The following is a 20701-nucleotide window of genomic DNA, read 5'->3' on the forward strand; positions in this document are numbered from 1 at the left end:
CTGCGTAACCTCGTTTGTGACTTGATTGCAGACTAGCTTTTGTCTGCAGTAAGCTTCTGTGTTGCCTCTTAATTTACGTGCATCCCATGCATTTTTCTTCTCTTCCACAAGCCCCATTAATTCATCTTGAAAGCCCAGTAGCTTCGAAGATTAATTCCTTGAAGGCTTCCCATTTAGATTTCACTATTTTTAACATCATCAGTTGATCCCACTGTATAGAATTTAAAAACTGCCTGAGACCACTGTAGTTACCTTTACTAAAACAAAAACTCATTCTTTTTCCTTTGATGGTAGATACATCTTTAAGTAAATCTCACATCAGACTGTGATCACTGTCACCTAGGGATTCTTTTATCTGAAAATTCCTAATGCATGAGCCATCATTGCTGATAATCAGATCAAGAGTATTAGCCCCTCTGGTTGCCCCTCTAACATATTGCTTTAGAAGACAATTCTCCTATAAATTCACAACAGTCTTACTAGTGTGCGAGTGATGAACCCACAAGTTCCAGCCAATATCTGGAAAGTTAAAATTCCCCATTACGATGCATTCTGAATTACCAGCCCACTCTATTTCTCTGCATAATTGTTCATTCATGTATGATTGTAGATGCAGAATACATATTCAGTTTGTCAGCAACCTGAGCAGGATCATTAACGATTAAACAATCGGTATCATGTGGACCAATGTGAATCATTCCCTTCCTTCTACTGTTAATATAGGTAAAGGAGTCTTTGCTATTTTTCTTTCCATTGTTTGCCAGAGACTTCTTGCAATCTACCTTAGCTTGCCTAATTTCCTTTGTGACCTGATTGCAGACTAGTTTATATATTTGTTAAGATTCTGTATCACTTGATAATCTTTATGCATCCCATGCATTTTTCTTCTCTATCACATACCTTAATAGTTCATCTGAAATCTATTTAGGTCTAAGCCTTGAATAGTATTTGTTAGTTAGCATGAAAATCTAAGTAGCTTCTGTAGTTACTTCCCCGTATGCTTCCCAATTATAATTTGCTTTTGACTCTTGGGACTTCTCTTTTTAGCATTTTAAGGCCTTCATCTTTTATTTCTGTTAATTTCATCTATCTTCATCATGTAGTTCCTGGTTTTTGTAAAAGAATAAGATAAGTTTACCTCAATATCATACGTAGAACACATCCGTGTGATACTCTCCAGAAATTAAAACGAAAACAATTAAAAAATTGAAAATCTTACATTACAGTAAGAAATAATTAAAAACCAAATGAACACAATTAAAAATCAATTTCACATAATTAAAAATTAATTTAATGAAAAAATTGCAAAACGATTTTCCTTCCTGAAGCTGACAATGCTTTTTGAGTGTATGTCGTAATCAAGGAATGAAAATTACTGAATAGGAATGAGCATGGAACTTAAATAGGGATTGTTTGATTTTTTTACATGCATTCGCAAAGATGCGTAAAAGTAATGTAGTCATTTTTTTGATACATGGTTAACGTTTCATTGTATTGGTTGACCAAATTGGTAAATAGTGCCGGGTCTACTTCAAGATAAGTGGAGGTATGTGATACAACTGACTCTAACTTATTAATGTAATCAGGTTTATTGAGTATTACCACTGTATCTCCTTTATCAGCTCTCTAAATAATAATGTCTTTATTTTCCTGAAGTTCACGTAAAGCTGGACTATCATGTATTTAATTTAAGAAGTCGCGTTTCTTTTATGTTATTCATCACTTGGTTACCTTGTTGAATAAATAAATCTTTTTGTAGCATGTTACAAAGTCCAAATCAATATCAGTAATTTATATTGATTATTATATATTTATTATGCACTTTTTTTTTGGTAGTTTTCGAGGTGGTAAATTGTAATTTAATCCTTTGAATAAAAGTGAAATCTGGTCCTGCGATAGCGTATACGAGGAAAGATTTGTAACGTGTTGATATGTTGGTTTGTTGAATGTTGGGCATGGGACCGTTCGCGAACTAGCTGAAGTATTCTGCAATAGACTGTTGCATGTATCGGGGGGGGGGAGTCATCACACAACTCATGGGCATAACTTGGGAAAGGATTTTTGTTTATTAGAATATCGAGATCTTAAGGCAAGCTTAACTATGTTACGCGATGTGGCAAATGCTAGTTGCTTAACACCCAAAATTTTATGATTTAAATTGACCCTGGCAAACTTCAGAACAATGTTGTTTTGAAGGCAATACTTTAGAAAAGAAATATGGTAACTTTGAGCCAAGTATCTTAGTGTTAATCTAATGTAATTTTGCACCAAGGTGTTCAAAAAATTTCCTATGATTGCGTGTATCGATAGATTATACCCGTAGTTTCTGGTATATATTGAACTCATCTTTTGGCGATATTTTGCTTTTCCCATGAAATAATTCCTTATCTGTCTTTTATCAAACTTCTTTCTTTCTTTTTCTTAGAGTTACTTATTTAATAGAACTTGTTTTTTTTTTTTTTTTTTTGCGTGTCTTTTGAATTTCTCTACATTTAGTTAGATTTTGCCTTCCATTGATGTGCTCTTCCATTAATAAGAGTATATCATTGGTCATCCTGTTTGACTTTCTTAATTGTGTCCACTTTTTGCAAGCTTGGTATTGCATTTTTCAAAATTTAACTAAATCCATTCCAAAGAGATTCAGTCAGTTTCACAATCTTGTTGTTACTTTCTGTTTGAATGCTGGTCCCTCCCACCAATATATTAATTGTACTCACTTTTTGCATTTGTTTCAATTTATATTTTGTAATTTTACATAGTTGTGCATTCATTGACAATCGCATTGGTGTGTTATATGTACATGAACTAGTCTGAAATGAAAAAAAAAAAACAATATAAAAATGTTTCCCAAAATTTTTTTACCTATTCATTTTTACTAGGAAGAAAAAAATATTTTTGCCTTAACTAGTATTTTGTGTTAAGAAAATAATAAAGAAATATAAATTCAGGGCCAAATATAGGTCCCAGAATAGACCAGATATGTTCCACTGTTCAATTAAAGCACTGCATCTGTTTTTGAAAGACACTAGATATTAGTTTAGGGAAGTATGCTTTCCACCATTCAGGGTCTTGGCCACTGTGTGTGTGTGTGTGTGTGTGTGTGTGTGTGTGTGTGTGTGTGTGTGTGTGTGTGTGTGTGTGTGCGCGCGCTTCATTTACTCAGTACAAAGCAAAAATGTCTGTATATTAAACTATATATCCCTGCAGCATTTAATACACTTCAATAAATATGGAAATGATTTTTCCCAAGCACACCAATTCAGTGCCCCTAGCCATCTTCTGCCGAGGAAATCTTACTGGTTTTGATCAAGAAGAACCTGTTTCTTTTGACTTAAGAAAAACCGGAATTTATATATTACAATGCTCATTTACAAATAGTGAACATAATCCAAATTGTACTACAAAGGTCAGTCAAATGAAAATCATAAAACCAACAGAAATGAATATTATGCAAAAATTGATGATAATTGGTGTCAGATTGATTGTAAGTCTGTTGGCAACACTGAGGGACCACATGGCACTGTTCATTGGCTTTAATTTGGAACCAGTCAATTTTCAAGATGGCAGCACTCTTGCAGACATGCATGAAAGTAGATGTGTGATTTCTAATCCAAGTTTTGAATGCAGAAGGAATAGAACTTGTTAAAATTTATCACAGAATGTTAGCTCAGTATGATGAGGTGTGCTGAGTAAATTGTAAGTCTACAAGTAAGTGAATAACTTTAAGAATGATATTGAAAGGTTCTCCTTGATCAGGGAAAGTACATCATGATGTGATACAAGAAATCATTGCAACTATTGAAGACATTGCCATGCCGTGATTAATTAATAGATTAATATTGTTTCAGTGCATATTAGGGAAGTATGCTTTCCACCATTCAGGGCCTTGGCCACTGTGTGTGTGTGTGCGTGCGTGCGTGTGTGTGTGTGTGTGTGTGCACGCACGCTTCATTTACATTAAAGTGTAATTCCTCACTAATGGTAATACCATTAGTGAGGAATTACACTTTTGAAAAGTGCTCAATGAATTCCTCAGCATTGAACACCAGAACTGAAAAAATTATGACTTAACATGTATTCCATGCTTTTTGGATGATACGAGTGTGAAGGAGCTGCCTTTTTAGCACGTGGTGACTGGAGATGAATCATGGGACATTATTACACAACAGAAAGCAAACATGCAAGTTCAAAGTGGTGCCATTCAGATTCACCTCAAACCAAAGACAGTCGGTGCTCAAGCATCAGTCAGCAAAGTATTGTGCAGCATATTCTAGGATAATGTAGGAGCAGACCCAGAAAGTTATCTGGTGAAAGGAAGATCAGTGACAGGTACGTAATGTGTTTCTGAACCATTTAAAGCCTGTAATTCAAAAGAAACATTGTGGTTTGCTGTCCTCAGATGTGTTTGTAGCATGATAGCAACTATCCACATACTGCTCATTCTACAGTGTTGAAATTCTCCATATTATCTCCATATGATATGAGAGGATGACTCTCCTAATCGGGTAAATAGGTCAGGACAACAGTATATGAAGGGCTTAGGAAGTGTGCCGAATATAACTGGAACTACATTGAAGATTGACATACATACCAGGGAATGGTGATAATTTCTCTGCTCATAATAGAAAGAAACAATATAGTCCAATTATATACAGTTTATTCAACATATTTGCCTTTCAACTCCACACATTTCTACAGTGATGTTCCAGCTTTTATACCCCTAAAATAGAAATCAAAAGCTTGGTCCCCAAATAAGGCTTCCGATGCTTGTATGGCACCTCCGTAGCCAGGTGGGAAGGAGCAGCAGTGCGTAGCACACGCTTCTTGATTAGACCGGGATTCGAGCCCGTCACCACCAAATACGGAGGATGCGGAAAGGTCAGGGAATGACCACCGCATATCCCGGAGCAATATGGCCTTAATTGCTAATGCTCCTAAAAACCAAATAACAAACAAACCGATGCTTGTACAATGTCATCATTTGGTGCTAATTTGATACCCTTTCAATGTTTTTTTGAGATTTGGGAAAAAATCATAAGGTTGCAAGATCTGGTGAATATAGGGAATAATGAAGGTGCCTGAAGCCTAGTTCAGCCAGTTTGGCATAATTTTTATGTGCTGTGCATGCCAAAGCATTGTCCTACAAAAACAGCACTACTTCATTATACTTTTCCCTATGTTTGGCCTTGAGTTCCTCCTTCAGTTTATTCAAAAGTCATGAATAATGCTCAGGATTTACCAAGTAGTCAATAAATAAAATTCCATTCTTGTTCCAAAAGACAGAGACCATAACCTTCCCTGCAGACTTCTGGTTATTGAACTTATTTTGATGGGTGGAACTATTGTGCCTCTGGTCTCTCAACTTTTTTTTGTTTTGGTTTCTGCTTCATAATGAAACAACAGTGGTAAAATTTGTGGTAAAATTCACACCAAAAGATCATTGACACTTACATACTGTCACTTTTGATCAGCATTCAGACATTTGGGGGATCCATTTGAAAAAAGATTCTGTATGTCCAAAATGTCATGAATAAAATATCCAACATGTTCCCTCCGACATGGCTAGAGCCTGAGCTATCCATTTAGCAGAAATTCATTTGTCAGGCAGTACACTGGTGTGAATGGAACACCAACATTTTCAGGCACTGTCACAGAAACTGGGCTTCCTGTTCTCTCTGCATCCTCAGTATTAAAAAATACTCATTTTAAATTGTGCAACCCAGTTTTTGTTGGGTTGCAAAATTGTCCATGTCCATGATTGAATAGCATCCTCCTAACATTGCAACATATCAACACAAACTTCCTTCAGATTTTCCTATAGAAACAGGTACTGTATTTCATAATTTCTCTGCCTTCAGTCTTTCTGAAAGTATTTTAGGCTGACATCCCTTCTTCAACCTGTTAAAAATAAAATTGGATATTAGAGTTTTTTGAGGCAAATGGACTAATTAACATAAAAAAAATAGTCTTTCATAATTTTATACCCATTAGTCAAAAAAATTTTAAAAAAATTGAAAGTTGGCATGCTGAGAATTTATCAGCATCCCCCCCCCCCTCTCATAGAGTTCTTATTGTTTATGAAATAAAACTTTTGCCTAACTTTTACTGTTTTGAATGACCTTTGTATATGAAATGCATTAGGAAAAATATGTATGAAAAATGTATGAAGCATACCTTATTATATCCTGGACTCTTCCCCCAATTTCTTTTGTTTTAGGCCATTCATTCATTCATTCATTCATTTCATTTATTGAGTAAAGCGGCCCCTAGCCAAAAAAAAATCTGGCAAATCCACCATACATATAGAAATAGTATAGTATGATATACAGTTATTTACAATACAAATTTCACATTCACATTACAAATCAACTGTACTGTGCAGTGGTCCTCCCCTCAGCTACAGCACAGCAATGTGGTTGTTGTTGTTGTTTGGTTTTTAGAAGCATTAGCAACTAAGGCCATATTGCTCCGGGGATATGCGGTGGTCATTCCCTGACCTTTCCGCATCCTCCGTATTTCGTGGCTCATGGCCTTGAACCCCGGTCTAATCAAGAAGCATGTGCTGCTCCTGCCCACCTGGCTACAGAGGCGCACAGCAACCTGGTAAGTAGGCTACAACCGATGAAGAGACACTGTCCACAGATGAGCACAAGCATCACATCCTAGAGATTGGGCATTGCCGGTATTCTCCAAAAGACAGAGTTCAACGAACAACCATCTACCAGCAGCCAGAGAGCTCAACAGAAGTTACTCATATTAACCACCAAAACCAAGCTAGAAGAAGGTGTTATTGCAGGATGATCAAATCCAAGAAAAATAACTAAGGCTTCTTGCCAACTGCATTGGCAAGAAGCCTTAGTTATTTTCCCTTCTGCAAGAAGCAGAAGGGAATACCCACCCATTAAGGAAACAGAGTACCAACATCCTGTCCACCTCTGCAAAGAATTTTCTCTGTTCCTATATAAAAAATAACATACTGTTCCATGTAAAGAAGAGGACACAGTCCACCAATTCATCCATTATTCAACCTTAATTCTTCCAATTGCAAAAGTATATTCCTTCTCACGAAAACTGAATTTGCAACATTTCAAAATGGCAATAAAATTTCCTCTTTTTTTTTTTAAAACAGTACTGGCTCAATCCCATCCACCAGACAAGTTACATTATCAACATTATTCAATAAATCTAAATGCAAATCAGCATATTCCAAACATTTAAACACGTTTCCAAGATCACTACACTAACATTTGTATCTACAATTCCAAGACTATTCAGTTTAGCAAAAAATGATCCGTGACCTGTTTAGTAAGAATGTACAACATAGTTTTCGTACTAACTAGATTGGTTGAATATAATTCACATCATTAACATAAGGGAAAAATTTGAATGTTATTCTACCTTTTTCCGAACAATTCCATCTGTTTTGCCATTTTTGTAAAAGGAACTCCCAAATCCTCCTCTTTTCGTTTCTCAAGTCATTTAAATTGTTAATTTCAGTTGTCCAGCAACTTGGATTTTATACCTCTTCTCGAATAAAAAGATAGGCTTCTAAACACTAACTGCAAATTAAGTAGCATTTTGCCAGCTAACACTTGCAAAGCTTCTATGGAAACATTCTGCAGGCCATAACCATTTTGAGTAACATAACTCTATGTATGGAATAGAGCTTTCTGGTGTTGCTTACTTTGATTGTATGGCCAACCCAGATTGATGCACCATACATAACAATCGGCAGAAAAACGCAATCATAAATCAAATGGAGTCTTTCCCCTTTATCCTCCATTCCACCTGTTATTCTTTAGATCATTGCAATAAATTTCTTCACTTTCTCCGATATATAGTTAATATGCAGGATAAAGTTCAATCCACTAGCAATATATATTCCCAAGTATTTAATGATTAACACCTGCTGTAAGGAAATACCATTCAACCTTATGAGCAGAGGTCTACTAAGAGCCAATTTACCCTTCGACATCATTTTTGTTTTGGATGTAGAGATTGTCAGCCTATGTAAATTACACTATTTGTATAATTCTTTCAATATGCAATCAGACCCCGTTTCAAGCTCATTTCTAGTGTTTCCTTGCAGAAGTATTACCATATCATCTTCATAAGCTCTTGTGTGTGTGTGTGTGTGTGTGTGTGTGTGTGTGTGTGTGTGTGTGTGTGTGTGTGTGTGTGTGTGTGTGTGTGTGTGTGGTCAAATTCTCTCTTGAGCCAATCTTCCAAAACCAAGTTTCACATTAAAGGACCAAAGAGAGATCCCTGCAGACAGCCTCGAGTCACATGACGTGTAATTGATCCAAAATTCAACTTAACTGTTACTCTGTGATCCCTAAAGTAATCTTTAATTATAGAGAAAATATTAAAAGAACATTTAGCCATGTGCAACATCATCAGTACACTGTCCCAATTAATGGAATCAAGGGCACCAGCAAAGTCTACAAAAATTCCCAAGGTATATTTATAATTTGATTCCCGAACATTGTGAAAACTAAAGAGTGAAGCACATCCTCAGTACCTACACCAGGAGTGAAACCATATTGTTTCTTAGAAATGCCAATATTACGTCTTTGGTAGATAGCAATCCGCATGGCTAAAAGCTTCTCATAAACTTTACCAAAACCAGGAATCAATGCAATAGGTCTATATGAAACAGGTGAACTGGTTGGCTTGGTTGGAGATTTTAGGATAACCTTGAGAAGTGCATCCTTCCAAGGAGACGGAAATACGCCATCTCTTAGACAGTTATTAAAAACTTGTAACAATTCTTTCGAATGAAGATTAGAGAACTTTTTCATTACCTTTCCCTCCAATTGGTCCATACCTGGACATTTGTTATTTTTAATTGACTTAACAACGGTGAGAAGTTCATCATGGGTAAAGGGTAATTCTTCAATGTCATTACCATATGATCATTCAACGCCTGCATATGACGATGTTCTAGATTAACACATGGGTTATCAGTCATGTTATCTTTACCTATAAGGTGATCTAAGATTGCACTCATGGAATCATCCCCACTACACATCTCAGTGGTGCCCTTGTCAATAGAATATATAACATCAGCAGCTGCTCTGAATTTGCCAGTACAAATTTTATAAACCAATCACCAAGGGTCATTATTTCCTGCTGTTTTCATCAACGTTTTCCAGCAGTCATATTTCTGTTTAGCAATAGCATAGACACATTTATTATGAAGGCTTTGCAGTCTTTCTTTAATCAAATAACTTCCAAGGTACTTTCCCCTATGTTTGCTCTTCTGAAATTGCTTCCTAGCCTTATTAACATGTTTTTTCAATAGAGTAAGCTGAGATGTCCACCACTTAACTGGTCTATGTTTTATCTGTTTCCATTTCATAGCAGCTACTCACACATCATAGATAAGTTTTTGCAAAAACCCCACAGAGTTTTATCACCTGTCATGTTAGATAACTCAGAGATTGCAATCATGGCCCGCTGAAGAATTCTCTCAAAGTTATTCCAGTTTGCATTCCTAATAGAAAAGCCCTGTGATTGATTCAAGCCAACACTGTTTTCCCTGTGTATTGATTTCATAAAATATCGCACAATGATCACTCAATACCCAGTCAGATTTAACTTTCCATCCACAGACAAATCTAGTGCCAATTGAGTTTGTAAGAGTTACATCTATGTTTGATTCACCATTTACTGTCCAAAAGGTGGACTCCTCCCCAGGTTGATTGTGAACCATAAGCTTCCGCTCCGCTATCACATCATCTAAAGTCTTCCCTCTATCATCAGTAGTGCCACTGAACCAAAGTGAACTCTTGGCATTAGAATGTATTGCAAACAATACAGGCAAAACTCCTAGCTTATCAAGAACACTATCCATATAAACTTAATGTGGCCAAATATCAGAGTTGTATTTAAAATATATTGAAACAAATACAAAAGCACCAACAGTAGACTGAATGTTAACACAAACCACATGACTGCTACATAAGGATTCAATTTTGGTTAATACTAAATCAGAATTAAAAACAATTATTGCAGCTCTCACTTCTGGACAAGGATTACATATGACCCTCCAAGAAAGGGAATAACCAACTGTCTTATCATTCACATAATAAGGTTCTTGGATGCAAGCAACATCGATATTTTCTCATTGACATACAATTTTTATTTCAACCGCAACAGATCGAGAATGCTGCACATTCAGCTGCATTATTTTCAAACCTTTAAACGAACTTATATTGTGAGTGTACTGATTTGAGTTACAGTAATTTGGACTATAGTTTTAGGCCAGAGAGAAAATAGAAAAGCACTAAAGGGACCATATCTAGTTAGATGTCAAATTTTAGCAAGTATACGTTTTGTTTCATTAGCAGCCAAATGATGTGATATCCATTAAAATATCCATCCCACCACTTGCTAAAATGGCAGGATGTATGTGTTACTGCCCAGGGTGATCAGTCACTCTTAGCATTAAGAATTGGCCTATCAGATCACTGGTGTGAATGAGTTTCATCTATGCAGTGCAATGTTAAATATATTTGATAATAAAATAAAATAAAATAAATATTAGTTTTATATTATGTAAAAAGTTTAAGCGCGCACACACACACACACACAATATTTCAAAATTTTCCTTTTTGGCAAAGTCAGTGTGTAACGATTTATGTAATGCCTTCGAGTGAACTCCTTCTTGATGTTATGCTGGTATTGACTCTTCGTTGTATGTAAACAGCGTGGAGGAAAAGCTTGTATTTGTTTAGTCCTTGGCTATGGATCATTATATCATATGCAGTGGCATAGCATAGATGTAGCAAACCAGTGCATTTCATCTGTGCATTGCTCAGCCAAAGGAGGGCTCTAACTGCCGACAGTCTTATCTCAAACTGATAAACTTTAACAGTAAGAGACCCAAAATTGAATTTTGCACTTTGGGCTCCCACAAGAATTTTCAGCACCACTGTGCACATGAGTGACTGGACAGTGATCTAGTTGCATATGTCATTAATCTTTTATCCTGCATGGGAGTGATGTGTGCTATTGGAGGAAGGTATAAGGAAGTATGGCCATCATGTATTTTATAACAAATGGTTGCTATTGATGAAGATTGCCATGGGCACTGTTCTTCTGAATTAGCTTCTGTAATTCCTTCTTTCTCTTCCAAATCAGTCCGAACATGTGCTGCAATGTCAGCATCCTTCTACTCTCAGACTTCAAATTCAAGAACCCAACCTTTCTTCTTCCTTGTGTATTCCCTCAACTTCCATTCCCTTCATGCATATTTCCTGAAAATTGCAATCTACAGAATTCAAGACTAATGTTAACAAGTATCTTCTCAACCTTCAACCCATGCATGGTTGACAATAAAATGAAAGTACTAAGTACTATTGGTTGTAATACCTCTTGTGCTTGGGGTTTTCATTTAAAGAGAGAGAGAGAGGTACAACCAAGGAACTCAGAATTATGATCCCAAAGTTCTTTATCCACCAGAGACTCATTCTTGACTATCCTTCACCACTGGTAACCATATATGACACATGGGCAGGGTTTATACATAAGTCAAACTGCTTCACCTGCTGATGTAGCATTTCAGGTATGGTGAAAGAGCTGTTATGATCAGTATCTGCAGCAGTATGTCAATAGCCAGTTGATGTGCTGCATTCACTTTGGTGATTATGTTAAGCACATGATAGATACAAGTTTTTGTTCCATGTTATTTCTGCTGATTTCTTGTATCTGAAGCATATACCGACTGTGTACAGGAAATTTATGAAGTGATTCTCATTTAATTTTGTTTCTTTAATACATATATGTATACGGTAGTTCCCAAAAAAATTGCATCTAATTTTCTAGGTTGGTTTTCTTATACTAGCAGCTAATCTTTTAAAATTAGCTGAAAGATCATAAATAAGTAATACCAATACACGTATTAATTGCAGGAAAATTTACTTTTATGCTTTATGAGTAATTATATAATGAAATAAGTACTTTTCATCAAAATAACAGCATGTTACTTATGGTTCATATAATAACAAAAATTTTATCGAAAGCAAGGGATTTTTTTCATTATTTTGCTCATACTAAGATAACAGGCAACTGACTGACCAGAAAACACAAGAAAATACACACTAATATTTCATTGGCCCACCTCAGTCTTTGATGGCTGCTACATGTTGTCGTGGCACTCAAGGGACCATATCTAGTTAGATGTCAAATTTCCAGATGTCTTATCCAGTGGGATAAGGCATCTAGTTAGATGCCTTATCCCACTGGATAAGGTTCTAAATGCATTCCCTGGGAAATCTTATGGTATTTGACACAGATTAATATCTCCTGCAGATTTCTAAGTGTTATTAATTTGTTTGCATTACTAAAACACTCATTTTGTCCCAATAATTTCCAGTTGGTTTGAGGTCAGGACTATTCCCATACCTCGGTATTGTGTGAATTGATTTATCCTTCAACCATTTTTGCACCTGTGGACAGTAAAGACAGATTTTTATTAAGCAAGAGTGCGACGTTTCATAAATTTAAAACTTTTGCCAATTTTATGAAGTAGTACTTAGGGTTTTGACTTTATGACATGGAACAGTGTCTTTCTGAAAAAATCAGGATTCGTGGAATAGACAGACTGCGAATAAATTATATCGTATGAAGCCTGTAATTGAACCATGGCAGTCTAGTCTGCGCAGGAATCGTAAAAAGGAAGTTGTTCTCGCCCGGACCTGCATAGGACATAGTCATTTGACTCATTCATTTTTGCTGAGGGCTGACGACCCTCCTATGTGTGTGTCCTGTGGCACAATTTTAACAATCAGACACCTTTTAATTGACTGTCCAGATTTTAGCAGCACCCGTTTTACCGCTTTTAATCATCTGACTCAGCCTTATACACTCAGTCAGATTTTATCCGACAATGACAAAGTGTCTGCTATTTTTAGCTTTTTGAAAGCAATAAAGGTTTTTAATCGTATTTAAAATTTATATGGTATTGTTATTTATTTATGTTTTTTGTTTTTAGATCTGGACATGGTGACCTAAATAATTAGTTCACTGAGATGTTAAATTTTTAGATATTACCTGGTCTTGGTGCATTATAGCCTTAGTTGCTAATGCACCAATAAAATCCAAACCAAACAATCCAAACAAACAAACTTTCTGAAAAATGCAATTGGCAATATCCCCATAGTGATGGGGATGATGCCAATTGTGGAAAGTAACTTCGTCTCAAGAATGGCCTTGTACAACTCGATCTTCACAGTACTTTTGACAAATTCAAGATGACCAACTCCACTGTGTGAAATTCAACACAGTGAGGATGAAATACGTCTCCTCTTTTTTTGTCTAATAGTCTGCTGGCCATCCAAACCATAGAAGTTGAATTTTGATTCATCAGAGAAAATAACACATTTACACTGATCCTCAGATGAACCAGCATGCTCTTTTGCTCACTTTAGACACAGCTTTCATTTTATTGTAACAAAAGTGGCCTTTTTTCTTCAACGAAATGCTACTATTCCCGATGAGAAAAGGTGCCTACGTATTGTAGCAATACATGTCTTTACTCCTTTACCCTCCTCCTGTGCTGGTTTGAGATCTGTAAAATGAGGATCTTCTCTTTCAGACACACACACAGACAAACCAGAAATCTGGCCTACACTGCAGAAGATATTCATGGGCAACTACTTCCATTCTTTCTGTTTAAACTGCCAGTTTCTGATAATTTTCATAATAAAAATGCCACTGTTGACTGATTACAGTGAATCCTTTTAGCTGTTTCATGCATAGAATGTCCCTGTGCAATCAATGTAGCAGGACCACTTTTCCTATGTTGTGTTAATTGTGAAAACTTAGTCATTGCAATAGCATAGAATACAGGGTTCATGGCATATGCACTGTATTTATTCTGCCACTAGGGTGGTGCTCTCATGTACGTGCATGTGACATCATCTAAAAGAGAGCTTGCTAGAGATGGATGCAATAGGCGTAATGCTATTACAAAACACATGATATATTGCTGAATTTCACAAAAATTCAGTGAATTTTGCAAGTGATGCAAAAATGTATACAGTTGTGCTCAAAATTGTTATTTTATATTGTACTTTTATTTTATATTGTATAATATTTGCATAAATATTATATGTATATATATATATATATATATATAATATTTATGCAAATATATATATGTTTTTAAGTTATTTTGCATGTATAGTGAATATGAACTGTGCATTCCATAGAGATATTAATCCCTTACAAGAAAGTGAAACTATAGAACTGTATCGCAGATCATCGGTCTCTAGTCAAGCATCAGCACCCGCAGCAGTATATTGCCAGTCAAAAGATATTCCGCTAGATGAAATTCATTTTATTGGCTTGTGTTTACCAGTGAAGTGTAGTATGTTATTTTTTGTAAGTATCATTTAGATTATTTTAATAAGATAAACATTTCTTTTACTGACATTTTTTTACTTCATTCTAACATACATTTTAAGAATAATTGCATGTATTCTTTTTTTTATGGTAAATTAATAACAAAATGTTTAAATTTTAATAATTAATCAGACATTTTTCTGATGCATAGTTTAGCAACTTTGGAAAGAGTTATAGTCAAAATGTCCTTGGGGTAGATCCTCACCCCATGTGGAAATCTACCCAGAGTTTGTGAAAAGTTATGTAATTTGTATTGAAAATACTTAGCTATGCTTCCTGGAGTGTAGTAGGTTTTGGGCCATTGCAAAATTGGAGATCACTTGCAGGGAGCAAGAAACAATATCATAGAGGTTATATATTTCTTGAGAAAGTGAAATATTAAAACTTGGTTACTAGCAAAGTTTAGTTTTCCTTTTACTTTTTTTTTTTAGAGGTTTCGTGTATGTGTATTGCTACTCATTTTATTTGAAAGTTGTTTTAGGAAAGTAATTAGAACAGTGGAACAGTATATCTTTAATTAATATTTCATTTTGAGTATTATTATGTAATTATGTATCTATAAGATGACAGCTTAGTGAAATTATGAACAATGCATTTTTTTGAGCACATATTCACTTTTACACAAGTACTTTTTGAGGATGATGGACTTTTTCAGTTCCTTTGTTCACTTGGATGTGTATCTAAACTGAAGAACCACATTCGAAAATCTATGAAAATCCATTCTAATATAGTTGGAGAAGGATGTACTTGGTGGTTTTCCATGGAATCTAGATTTCTATAATGACCACTCTTATACCACATGAATATTAAGGTAGTTTATTTAGCTATTTACTAAATCACTATACATTAAGGTAATATTTTGGGAACCTTGTGGATCCATCCTGAGACCACACATAGGCTGTTTTGAAGGGCAGAAAGAAATAAGAATACAGTAGGGCCCCACTCATACGGCAGATTAGGTTCCAGACCCCGCCAAAAAGCAAAAATCACAGAAAAGTAGAACAGCCTTTTTTCACTTGCGAATGCATATAAAAATCTAATAACATGTTTAAACTATCATATATTAAGTGAGCAACAGAGCTAGGCCTCAAAAACAATATAAAAATCAAATGAATATACAGTACACACACACACATTGCTAATGTTAATATTTTCACCCTTAGCTTATAGTGATTGACAAATGTAAATTTGAAAAAAAAAAAAACAACAAATATATTTATTGTAGGAAGGATGAAGGAGATGGCACATTTTCATTATCTGACTCATTAACGAATCTTATTCGTTTTGACAATAGAAACTTGGTTGAAGCTTTTGCAGGGATTTGTGTTGCTGTTGACGTTGATGATTGATCAGGGCTAGCTGTTGCTCTCGAAGGCTGTGGTGATACTTTCGTAAAGTAGGAAAACAATGAACTTTGCCTCATTAATTTTCATCTCCTTTCCCTTAGAATTTCTTTATAGCATGTAATATCATCTAGAAGTCTTTCATTCACTTTAGAACTTCTTTCGAAATTTGGACCAATTCTCTCAAAAGCTGCCATCCCTGTTTCTATACATTTCATAGCTTCTTCCAATTCCTCAATGCATTTCTCTAGGGATAGCAGGAATATCATCAGGATGGGACTCCTCTTTGTGAAACATCCCTCTTTGCTCTTCAATCAGAAGAAGATCTTCGTCCATTATGGTCTCATCATGAGAGACAAGCAATTCTGCCACATCCTCAGGCTCGACTTCCAATTCTAATTCCCTTGACATTTCCACAACATTTGTAGTGACGTTCTTCACTAAATTCTCAACTCCTTCAAAATCGTCCATAAGTGTGGAAATTAACTTCCTCCCATTGATCTCTAATGGTTTTTATACCGTCCAAAATCGGGAAGCCTTTCCAAAATGCTTTTAATTTATTTTGTTTATGCCCAGCTATCATATCACTGTCTAAGGCATTTATAGCCATGGCAAAAGTTCTTAAGTAATACGATTTAAACGCTGCAGTGACACATTGGTCCATAGGCTGTAGCAATGAAGTTGTATTTGCAGGTAGGAAAATGACATTTATCTCCTTGTACAAACCAATTAGAGCTCTAGGATGGCCAGGGGCATTGTCTGCAAGAAGTAAAATCTTAAAAGGAATTTTATTTTCCTTACAATAAGTCTCAACCGTAGGCTTAAAATAGTCCGTGAACCAATTTAAGAAAAGATCTCCAATCATCCAAGCTTTTGAATTAGATTTATAATAAACAGGGAGGCTAGCTTTTGCATAGTTCTAAAGAACATCTGAATGATAAATAATCATAGGTTTTAACTTGCAATCACCAGCTGCATTAGCAGCGCTCCCGTAGCCAGGTGGGAAGGAGCAGCAGTGCGCAGCACACACTTCTTGATTAGACCGGGGTTCGAGCCCATCACCACCAAATACGAAGGATGCAGAAAGGTCAGGGAATGACCACCACATATCCCGGAGCAATATTGCCTTAGTTGCTAATTCTCCTAAAAACCAAATAACAACAACCAGCTGCATTAGCCTGTCTTTTGCAGCTTTGAAGCCAGGCATTGACTTCTCTTTAGCAATAAAAGTCCTAGACGGCATCTTCTTCCAATATAGGGCCATTTCATCCAAGTTGAAAATCTGCTGCTTAGTATATTCACCATCTTCGATGATCTTAGAAAGCTCACATAGATAACTTTCTGCAGCTATTGTAATCAGCACTATCTGCTTCACCCTGCACTTTGATGTTGTGGAGATGGCTTCTTTCCTTAAACCTATTAAAACAGCCTCTGCTAGCTTCAAATTTATCCTAGCAGCTTCCTCACCTCTGTCAGCCTTCATAGCATTGAAGAGATTTAGGGCCTTGTCCTGGGTGATGGCTTGGCTAAAAGTCATGTTGTGACTGGTTTGATCTTCAATCCACATCAGTAAATGTTTTTCTATGTCAGCAATAAGGCTATCACGTTTTCTTATAACTTTAGTGTTCACTGATGTAGCACTTCTAATTCCTTCAACGCGTTCACAGTTGTACTAACTGTTTGGTGAGCCAATCCTAGCTTACAGCCTATCTCAGCCATAGACATACCTTGCTCACTTAGTTTAATCATTTCTAACTTGGCATTTAAAGGGCTTACGACCTCTGTTTTTTTATCGCTAGTAAAAAAAGTACTACACTTAGATGCCATTGTAATTAGCACAAAAATATTATATATAATATAATATAATAACTTTAAAAAGTTTAAAATTTTGGAAAATTACCAGAATACAAAGGGATGTAGAGCGCACAAGTGCTGTAAACAGACTGAATCACCGCCAATAAAATGGTGTGCAACACCATTCTCGGACCCTCTGCTGAGCGTGTCATCCGCAAAAATTCCGAAAAAGCGGAACAAGCGCTGAACGTAACGAACATGGATATAATTGGAAACCGCCATATTAGCAGAACACCGTAAAGCAGAGCCCTACTGTAAACCAAATTACTATTAAGTTAAAATGAATATTACATATACAAAACGTCAGTGGATAGTTTATGCACAGCACATATTATTTATTACATTATATATTATTAGTTTTTACCTATTCTATTTGATTTAAGTAGTATAATTACCAGGATAAATAAAATAAATTGAAATTAATCAGAATTTCTTGCCTATTGCCAGCCTCCTGCTTTCCAAATGTCTCAAGTCCAACGGAATATTCTGGCAAGAGGCTGATCCTCTGTGGGTTGTTGTGCTGCCTGTTTCCAGAGGTGGTGAGGGGGGGCAGGTGAGGCCAGGATAAAATTTCTGCAGCTCTTCACGTCTGTGACTCCACTTGGAAAATTAATTCTTGGATAAACAACCCCTTAAACCAAAGTTCTGAAGCAAATATGTAGAAAATATAATTGCAATCTGGAGCCACAGATCTCAAGAGCTGCAGAAATTTTATGATATCCTAAACAACTACCACCAGAAGATCAAGTTCAAAATTGAAATAGAAGACAATGGCATCCTACCTTTCCTTGATATCCTAATTACAAAATTACAAATGGAAGTTTACAAGAAATCAACAGTGTGATACAGGGATCATACTGAATTATAAATTGTGTCATCCTCACTCAACTGAAGTCAGAGTATTGAAATCATTCATCTTAAGAGCTTACTGGATCTGCAGTAAAGATAACCTCCAACTGGATCTAGAAGCTATAAGCAGACTAGCCCTTAGAAATGGATACACCCCTACATATTTTTTCAGGGTAGAATTTTTTTCAGCCTGGTCTGTACTTGTTAACAGGAGAGACTGCTTCTACAGGGATGGGATACACTTAAATAGAAAGGGTGCAAGAATATTTGCTGATGCTATCGAGGCAGTGTTAGGTAGGTCGGAAAACTGCTAGCTTGGGAGGATACAAGGACTAATGGTTTAACAGTAGCCGCAGGCAGAGGTGAAGGTGATTCTTGCACAACTTCTATTAGAATAAATAGCGACCTGGAGCGAGGGGTGTTGGGGGTTTCAGGGACGAATGACAGTCATACTGAAATAGGTGGGTATATGGGATGTGTTAGGGTAACTAGAAATAAGAATAGGTGCATGTATACCAATGCTAGAAGTATAGTCAATAAATTTGATGAATTCGAAGTGTTGGTCAAGAAATCAAAGGTGGATATTGTTGGGATAGCAGAGACGTGGTGTCATCCAGATATAAGGAATGCAAAACTGGAATTTGGGGAGTACAATGTGTTCAGAAAGGATAAACAGGATAGGAAGGGAGAGGTTATGCTGTTAATTAAGAAAAACATAAAAAAATCAAAAAAAGTGCACCCAGTTGATATAGATGAACAGTGCACTGTTGAGTCAGTTTGGTGTGACATAAGCACTGCGAAAGCAAAAATAAGAGTAGGAGTGTGTTAGCATTAGCATTAGTAGAGGCATATGATGCAAGAAAGCAAGCTTATTCAGCATCAGCCAAAAAAAAAAAAAAAAACACACACACACTACTCCCATTTCACCCCTCCGTTCGTTCGAAATACATGTCCAGTTGAGCTTTAAATTTGTTTAGGCTATCAACTTCAACAACAAGTGATGGAAGTCGGTTCCACCAACCAACCACCCGCTGGCCAAAGGCAAATTTCCGCACATCTATCCGACATCCGTCCTTCCTCAATTTGAATTTATGCCCTCTCAGGTGATTATTCTTAGCAAGAGAAAGAATCCCATTGGCATTGAGCATGCTCAAACCATTCAAAGCCTTATACACCTCTATCAGATCAACTCGCCGGTGTAATTTGCAAGACTCTGTAATTTGCAAAACTTAAGCCTTTCTTCTTAAGAGCAATCCTTCTTCCATTCACTAATCTTGTTGCCCTTCTCTGTACCCGTTCCAGCAGCTCTACATCCTTCTTGAAATGAGGCCTCCAGACCTGTATACAGTACTCAAGATGTGGCCTGACTTGCCTTATACAAGGGAATAATCACCTCCTTATCCCTGCTAGAAAAATTCCTGTATATCATTGACAAGACACCATGAGCTACTCTTGCAGCTCGTCTACACTGCTCAGAGAATTTCATATCTGCCTGCACAATTACCCCCAGGTCCTTTTCATTCTCCACCACTGTCAGTGTAGTACTGCAGAGTTGATACTTTGCTCTGGGGTTACTGTTTCCCATATGTAGTACTTTACATTTGTCAATGTTAAACTTCATTTGCCACCTCTCAGCCCATCTGCTCAACCTTTCCAGATCCTGTTGCAGCAGCATAGCGTCAGTAGTGTCCTTAACAACCCTGCCAACCTTTGTATCATCTGCAAACTTGGACATTAAACTTGATATCCCATCATCAATATCATTCATAAACACCGAAAACAACAACGGACCCAACACTGAACCCTGAGGAACTCCACTAATAACATTAGTCCACGTTGAGCAGTGTCCATTGATTACCACTCTCTGTCTTCTGCCACTCAACCATCCCCTTATCCATAGCAGCAATTTGGCTCCAATGCCACACTGCTCCAATTTGTGCAGCAGTCTTCCATGTGCAACAGTATTAAAAGCCTTTCTAAGATCCAAGTATATAATATCAAAGTTATTCCCTGCATCCAGTTCTTTTGTGACTGCATCATAGTATCCAATCAAATTGGTCAGGCAAGACTTCCCCTTAACAAAACCATGCTGCGTCTGAGCTATAACTGAAGTCTTGTCTAGATGATCCTGCAGTGCTTCTTTTACAATTGCCTCCAGTAATTTTCCTGGAACAGAAGTTAAATTAACAGGTCTATAATTACTTGTGTCAGCCTTTGATCCTCCTTTGTGAATTGGGGTTACATTT

The 20701-nt window shown here is 36.4% G+C and overlaps 1 protein-coding gene across 1 annotated transcript in view; it reads left to right on the forward strand.

The window, feature by feature from the left end:
- rictor (rapamycin-insensitive companion of Tor) overlaps window positions 1-20701 on the forward strand; it is a 707794-nt gene that overhangs the window by 574035 nt on the left and 113058 nt on the right. Inside the window, exon 26 of the mRNA XM_090388323.1 lies at window positions 14217-14388. Coding sequence (XP_090244449.1) covers window positions 14217-14388 — 172 coding nt within the window. The remainder of the gene's footprint in view (window positions 1-14216; window positions 14389-20701) is intronic.

This window comes from Mastigoproctus giganteus, chromosome 2 (assembly GCF_048544385.1).
Source record: "Mastigoproctus giganteus isolate SK-2022 chromosome 2, ASM4854438v1, whole genome shotgun sequence".
NCBI classification, from domain to species: domain Eukaryota; kingdom Metazoa; phylum Arthropoda; class Arachnida; order Uropygi; family Thelyphonidae; genus Mastigoproctus; species Mastigoproctus giganteus.